Source organism: Phyllostomus hastatus, unplaced genomic scaffold (assembly GCF_019186645.2).
Source record: "Phyllostomus hastatus isolate PE091 unplaced genomic scaffold, TTU_PhHast_1.1 phas_contig_30, whole genome shotgun sequence".
In the NCBI taxonomy this organism is placed as follows: Eukaryota; Metazoa; Chordata; class Mammalia; order Chiroptera; family Phyllostomidae; genus Phyllostomus; species Phyllostomus hastatus.
The window spans coordinates 6,943,903-6,952,206 of record NW_025333841.1 but is presented as its reverse complement, the minus strand read 5'-3'; the positions used below and the strand labels follow the sequence as shown (position 1 = coordinate 6,952,206).

The following is an 8,304-nucleotide window of genomic DNA, read 5'->3' as shown; positions in this document are numbered from 1 at the left end:
CCCTCTTTTTCACCTTCCTTTACCTTCTAAAAATAAATAATCTCTTAAATTTAATGGGGGGTGTGAATGCATCTAATTCTGGTATGTCGTACAAGGACGCCTGAGTCTAAGCTAGGGTGGCAGCCATACTTCATGCAGGTAGACTTTAAAGATCAGGTCAGATGATGTCTTAAGATGCAATCACAAGGTGACTGACTGCACTGGGCTGGGCTAGGAGCTCCTGCTGAATGTGGCCGAAACATTTTAGAAATGGACAGCCTCCCCTCTTTACAAAAGCACACTAATTGGGACCCCAGTAAATGTATTTGATGGATGCTCTAAAAAGAAACATTCAATTATGTTTTACCTGTTCCTCCACTTTTACCTTCATATATCAACTACTCTGAAGCATGCAATGCCAGGCAATGGCAGCTTTGGGGAGCTAGTGAAAAAGTCACAATCTTAAAAATGTTTGTATTTTCCTTCAGCTCTCAGAAATGGAAAGGACCTTAGATGATTAGTCTTGTGTCTTCCCTTCACCTAAAAACCAAGCAAAAGAAAGGGGAAATAGTGTAAACAGCAGAAATAGAATACTAGAACATAGGTCTCTTTTGTATAATTCCATCACTGAATGAGAGTGAGAACTCTTTGTTCCAATATGAAGTACAATAACTAGTACAATATACACACTTTAAAGAGTTTTCATGCTAATATGAATCTTTAGACTGTAGATTATCTGAGGGCAGTGATCTCACCATGTATAATTCAAGATTTAACTCCAGTTTCTATGACAGGTAATGGTAAGTAACAGAAACTCAATAAAGACATGTTGGAGGATTTTTTTTCTTTGAATGAATATAAAGAGTTTATTCGGTGCGTATTTGGGTATACAACAACAAATATTAAACAACTTTTTAAATGTTTTTGTGCACAGGACAGAAAACTGCCTGTACATGCTATGTCCACTTTTGGAACAGAGATTTTAACAATTATTAATGCACAAAATCTTACATATCATGCAACTCTATGCCAAGATTCCAACTTTCTTCCATGCAACAGATATGAAGATCTAAATGGAAACCTAGCTAAGTCTTAAACACTTTTCCAGAAGCATGTATAAGTATATGTTTTTTAGGGGTAACCAGTCTTAATATTTCCTTGTACACAATATTCACGTGCCAAATACAATGACAAGAGGACTCATACACATACAGATAAGACATTTCTTATTTTAACAACACAAAAGACAACATCACAGTTCCACAATTCCTGTCTTTACACAAGAAGCCACAACAATAGTTTAACATGATAACACAAATGGAATTAAGAGAAATCTACACTTGAGGATAATGATTTTTTTAAAGTGATCTTTACTGACTGGGTTTGACAATACAACTCAATTTATATGCACAAAGTACAGCACAATAACTTGACCAGAATACTACAAATCTAAAAAAAAAAGGTGGTAAAATCACAAGAACATTGTTACCTTGAGCCTGAGATGCCAATTCAGATCCAACCCTGAATTTGGTTGATTTGGATTAAGTGACACAGAATCAATAGAACCACTGAATTTCAGAAATCAGAAAGTTGGCACTATACCAAAGTAAAGAATACATTTGAATCAAGCGTAGATAGAAAACATTAAGCCAAGAAAACAACACAGTTCACATAATTTTGTTTGCCCCTACAAAACATTTAAGCTGTTAATTTTTTTGTTTTGTTTTTGAAGAGAGATTGTGGTCTTTTAAATTTTCTTGCTTGGAGGGCAAATTTTTACCAGCGTTAGTGCTGTGAAATGATTGTGGTTTGTCATCCCCAAAGTATAAGTGAGATCATGAGAAAATCGGGCAGTCCTTCTCCCAGATTTAGTTCACCTATAATGCTTGGCATTGCTTTGCACAAGCTCAATCTAAATTATGGGGCATTAGTTTGGATGATAAAGTTTAATGGCAGATAGAATAGTGAACTCTGCCCGTTTGTTTGGTAAACGTCACTGACAAATTTGAACTTTTGGGTGAAGGACTGCTAGAATTCAACAGCACCTGGAGGTAAGGTTCTGTTACAGAGCCCTTGTTTTGCCCTCACTGGCTACGTTGATTCATTGTGGCTCATGGATTTGCCTCCGTTTAGCACTCCGGAGACACTTCGGCTCTTGGTTGGGGTTCCGCTTCCAGATCGGGAGAACTCCGTGAGATCGTGAAGTGATGGCTCCTTGTACATGGCCACTGAAAAGCACAGAAAGGTGGTGTCAAAGATCTTTGAATGGGCACACTGCACTGGCGCTCGACTTTTCTTCTGGTTACTAAGCTTCCATGCTTTAAGCCAAACATGAAAAATGCCACTTTTAAGAACTCAGTAGGAAGTGAACTATATGAGATTAAACAAAATCTACTCTTGGTGAAGTTGTGTGTAAAGAATTCTAATGCTTAATTTCCATCATTTGTGGTTATGCGTCTGAGAGGATTGATGAAAAAAATGCATTTAATAAAACCCTTAGAAGTTTAAATGATCTAGAACATGCTGTGCAAGCCAAATATTAAAATTTAAAACATTTAAAAATACTGATTTCTATGATGCTTTAAAATGAAACTCCCAAAGTGTCTAAATATTAGTACAATACTTAGTGCAGGAAACGGTAAATATCATTATTGTTATGCTGTAAATAACAGTACTAGCTTATGTTTATGGAGCACTAACAATATACTAGATACTGTTCTATGTGCTTCACATTCATTATCTCTTTTAATGCATATAAGAATCCTCTGAAGAACCTACTCTTATCCATACTTTACAGACAGGGAGCTTGAGGCACACACATGTAGCCAGTCTTCCCAAGACCATCCGGTTAGTAAAGGATAAAGCTGGAATTTGAATCCAAGTAGTATGGCTCCAGAATATGTGCTGTGGAGCCGCAGTATGCTAACTGACTGGGCAATCTGCCTTACTCAAACCCCTGCCTGACCTCAGGCCAGTAACCTCTTGGAGGTCTTGCTCTGCTTTGCCTGCTTTTTCTATTCCTTTTCTACCATGTCTCATTACTTCTAACACATTACTATGTTCTGCAGCCCATTCCAATTGTTCACCCTTTCTAATTTGCTAGCAATCTGCTAAAATGACTGGAAAATAAAACCACAAATGAAAAATTTTGGGACTATATTGTTACAGAGTTTCCAAGGATTTTTCCAATAACTGTTAAGTGTACATACATATAAGCATCTGTTTTTCTCCCCAGGGACCATATTTTGGCTTAATTTGGGGTTCTTGGCTGTCGTGAGTTAGCAATTAAACTACATTTTATATAAATATGGTATTATATATGTAAAATGGAAATATACTATGGAAAATTAAAATTAGGAGATAAGATGGTATTGTTGGTGCGTTAATGTTTTTAAGTATTTAAAATATTACTAAATTTTGTATAAAATGCCTTAATAGAGAAGAATTATGTTCCATTTTCAAATGTGTAAGAAAAGACTGACTTAGGTGCATACTCATTTACTCCACAGCCTATAATATGCAGCTTACCTTTCAGTGGTTTGGGCAGAAAGTGGGCTGCAGGCTTGTTCTTCTTCACATGGTTCCCTTTCATGATCTCTCCTTCTTTGTTCAGACCCAGATACCATCCTCGGCCTGACTGCTGCTGACGGTATATCATTGATGAATATGTCACGTAATAATTCTCAAACACAGATTCTTTGAATTTGCACTCAGGTGTGAAATGTTCCTACAAGAAAAGTAAATAAACTAAAGCTCAATACTTATAGCAATAGGTTTCATGGAGAACCATGTGGTATTACCCCATGGAAGGTCAGGACATACTTTTTAAAGCTTTTATGACCAGTGCTCTAGTTTAATAGCATAAACTATTATCATTGGAAAACAAGAATATGTATAACGTTTGGTCTGATGCTTTAGAAAAAGCACTAAGTGCAAGTGTTATTAGTCAATGATTAACTCTCTTTGTAATAAGGTTATGGGAAAATTAGGACCAGCCACATAAATGTAATATACTAGACAAATTCAAGAGCCAAAGATCAAAATACAAGCCTAAATATGTCACATGGAGCTTTGTTCCATTTGGGATTAAATATGAGGAAATAAACATTCAGTTCTTGTACTTAATTTTCATAGATTCTCCGGTTACTATAAACTATAATTTTCAACTGCCCAAGGCTGAAATCTGTGTTACAATTCTAACTGCCTATATTTCTTAAGGGATGCTACAAAGACTCCCATTTAGTTTTAGGTAAACCAAATTGATTTTTAGATCACTGAACCTTGACTTAAAGAAATATTCCTCCTCACCCCCATCCTTGCTTTACAGTAACATTTACAAACAAATCAATATAGAAGCAAGGAATTTACAGTAATTCCACAAGCAGACATGACAGAGCAGCCCAGGGGACGTTCAACCCTGGAATGTGATGTTCTACCACATGCTTGGCCATGTTTTCTTTGGAATTGCTCACACAGATGAAGGGTTCCTGAACCAACCATTTCACAAACAAAGACAGAAACAGAAAACCTTCTTTCAAGTTTTATGTATGTGTGTGTATGCAATAAACAGCTATTAAAAAGGCCATTTGTAAGCAAAATGAAATGAACAGCAAATTTCATTTTTAATGTTCTTTAAAAAAGATTTAATTTATTTTTAGACAGAAAGGAAGGGAGGGAGAAATAGAGGGAGAGAAACATCAGCGTGTAGTTGCCTCTCATATGCCCCCTACTGGTGACCTGGCCTGCAACCCAGGCATGTGCTCTGACTGGGAATCGAACCAGGGACCCTTTGGTTTTCAGGCTGGCACTCAATCCACTGAGCAACACCAGTCGGGGTAAATGAATAGCAAATTTTAATCCTTATGTAATCCACGGAGTAGCAAAGTGTCCATTTGGGGTGGAAGATAAGAAAATGCTGACTGAGCTACATGTGACAATGGCATCAAGGAAGCCTTTAGATTTTTGCTCATTTGCTGAGATGTTATCAGGAACATCTTTTGATAAAACCCTAAAATAAACTACCTTGTAAAAATACTGCAAGCTTTTTGAATACCTGTCTTTTTTAGTAATGCCTCCATGACACTACCTGCCTTCACTTTCATATGAGATATCATTCTAAACAATGTACACTACCTCAGCAACAGGATCTAAAGCACTATCTGAGTCAGTGAAGCAAAGAGGGGCAGAGTCCTCTAATTGAGGCTGCCTTTCTCTGAAAGTTAAACAATTGAACTTTTCTCCCCCCTCAGAACCCACAAAACCTAACTCATTCAGTAATCTATGGAGCACACAGACTAGAGTGAGGTTTTGGGTTTATTTGTGCCTGGGGCAAACTTGATAGATCCTCAGTAGATTCATAAAAATTCAACCTACCCCAGAAGAAACATATTTCCAAGAAAACTATCATGTGATAGGAACCAAAGTATTCTATTGACAGGCTGTGAAAAATCCTCTTTGTAGGACTTAATTCTGATTGGGGGACCAGGGAGTGCTGGGATTTACAGAGAGGGTACTATTGCAACTGAGCCTTGAAGGATGGGTAGAGGTTCAAAACCGTAAAAGCAGAATAATATTTGAAGTACAGAGCCATAGCTTCTCTAACCTCCACTTCTGGGTCCCCTATCTCAGTAATTAGAGTCCACCATTCTTGCAAATGCTCACACTTCAAACTTCGGGGGACCCTGATGTTCTTCTACAGGCTCTCCAGTCCATGATTTTGACTTCTATTCCCACTGCCACTACTATAGTTTGTGTCCTTATTACCTCTTCACTGGCCTGCTGTAAAGATTTCCTAACTGGCCTCTTCCCTATTGCTAAAAGATTTTACTCCTAACATAAAGCTCCCTTTCCCTGGACCTTTTCATGGTTTCACCATGCCTCTAGTAAAAATCTCAACTTGATGTTGCATTTAAAGGTTTCCACAATTCAGTCACCACATTGCCTTCCATCTCAACCTCTACCACAGAATTGTGTCTTTGTGTCTTTCCAGATGCCATTCATTTCCTTGGTTTTGAGTGTCATTCTTCTATCTGTCTACCTACTGGCTTTTCCCTAATCCCTCAAGGCTTTGCTCAAATATGACTACCTCTGGAATCATATCTGATCTCTTCAAGTATGTATTTGTGCTCCCATAAACTCTAGCTAGATCTCCAGCTTGGCCCTGTAGCTCAGGCATGTGCTTGACTGGCTCCAAATGGCAAGGGTCTTGTGTTATTTTTGAATCCATCTTCTACCTTCATAAATGACCAGTCATATTGCCTAGCACACAGCAGACCACCTGATTATTGTTCACTAAATTTGAATTTCAGAGATTCAGATTTAAGTACTGCAAATTCCAGGATTCAGAAGTATTAACTAGTAAAAAGTCTGCAGGGAATTTCCCTAATACCATATAATGAAATAAGCTATATGTAGAAAGAAGCTGTCATGGCACATACTGATCCTGTATGCATGACTTAGTATCTGTTATTCGTAAAGAAACGACACAGATACTAGCACCTACAACATTAGGATGTAAAACATGGCAATTGTTACTATTGAAAAATGGTAAGGAAGGACTCAATGAACTGCGTGCTCTGTCACATCCTGGCAATCTCTTAGTCATCACCACTAAATCTGGACTAAAAAACTCAGTAGAGAGCGAGAAAAATGAGGCCAAAAAAAGACTGTCAAAGCAACCAAAGGAGTGCTGTGTTCTCTGTGTGACACTGTCATTTTATCCAGTGTTGGAATGAGTAGGCAGAAGAGCCTTGATTTTTATGATGTGAAAAAAGGGACATTGCACCCAACATAGGAAAGGTCCCCAAAGAAAAGGGGGTGCAGTTGCATTTGTTTCTGTCTCAGCAGTGATTCATATGAATAACAGAAATTAGAAATGACCCTAATCAGGGAAGCCTTATTCAGAGGATACCAACTAGAAATATGGCAAGGAATTACACTCCTTTGATCAGTCTGGAGATGATTATTAGTGCTCTTGAAGAAGGTACCAAAGTGGCCTTGACACATGGAAGGCACTAATTAGAGGTGGCAACCACTGTGCTCAGTATTTACTATGTATTAAATAAATATCTGTTATTGTAATGAATGAGTTAAAAAGATGCCAAGCATTCCCTGAACAATCAGTCACTAAGAAATTACTTGGCATGACTACAAAAGAAAAGGTGCTTTATATCTTATAACTTCTTATGCATTGATTTCTCCTAAAATTGTTTACATCGTGCATATTTGTATTTTTTTTTCAGAGAAATATCATCTGTTTAGTTCATGAAATAATCAATTTCTATTCCTCTTAAAATTCAAGGTTAGGTCTTTCTCAGTAAATATTGAACCCTCTGTGTGTATGTGTTCAAAGTTTTATTTTTTCTGGGTTATTTATTAAATAATTTCTACTACTTTTAAAATTGAATTTATTGGGGGTGACTATGGTTAATAAAATTATACAAGTTTCAGGTATATAATTCTATAATATACCATCTGTATATCATATTGTGTGTTCACCATCCCAAGTCAAGTCTCCTTCTATCACCAATTGTCCCCACTCTACCCTCCTCCAACATCCCCCAAGCCCCCTTTCCCTCTGGTAATCACCATACTGTTGTCTGTGTCTATAAGCGTGTTTTTGTTTAATCCCTTCACCTTTTTCAACCAGGCCCATAATTCTCCTCCTCTTTGACAGCTGTCAGTCTGTTCCCTATCTCTATGAGTCTGTTTCTAATATGAGGGGGGACTCCCCCAAAATGGAATTTATTTATAAAAAACTGTGTATTTATTCTTACATGTTTAAACTTCAGTCACCTCCACAGTATTTTCCATTTGATGCAATACACCTACTGAGACATTTTTTCCACTACACGAAACAGTTTCTGAACTTGTCAATTTTGACGCCTTTTAGTGCTTCTGCCATTTTTTTTTGTTTCATCTCTAACACATTGGCAAAATGTTTTCCCTTCAGGACTTTTTTTCATTGGGGAAACAAACAAAAAAAATTGCCGGGGGCAAGAATGGGTGAATAGAGAGGGTGGGGCATGGGGGTCATGCTGTTTTTGGTCAAATCTGCGGAACACTCTGCATGCAGTGTGGGCAGGTGCACTCATAAATCACCCATCATGAAATGGGTAACTGCATTAAAAGAGTCTTCAAAAAAAATTCACTGAAGTCAAACACAGCCTCTCACAACAACGATAGCTGGTACATGTATTTATACAGATGGATTCCCAGAACACTCACCTAGTAGGGGGAAAAAAGCCTGTACTGCAAGGAGCCTGTCCTCCAGAAGATAATTCTTGTTGTTTTGTGTGTGTGTGTGTGTGTGTGTGTGTGTGTGTG

At 37.6% G+C, this 8,304-nt stretch overlaps 1 protein-coding gene across 5 annotated transcripts in view; it reads right to left on the bottom strand.

Annotated features, from left to right (window-relative positions):
* Window positions 1–816: 816 nt before the first annotated feature.
* FGF13 (fibroblast growth factor 13) overlaps window positions 817–8,304 on the bottom strand; it is a 528,114-nt gene continuing 520,626 nt past the window's right edge. For all 5 annotated transcript variants that reach the window (XM_045839428.1, XM_045839431.1, XM_045839429.1 and 2 more), the window contains 2 exons: window positions 3,508–3,706; window positions 817–2,207 (listed from right to left, as the gene is read on the bottom strand). In XM_045839428.1, coding sequence (XP_045695384.1) covers window positions 2,071–2,207; window positions 3,508–3,706 — 336 coding nt within the window. In that variant the 3' untranslated portion in view covers window positions 817–2,070. The remainder of the gene's footprint in view (window positions 2,208–3,507; window positions 3,707–8,304) is intronic.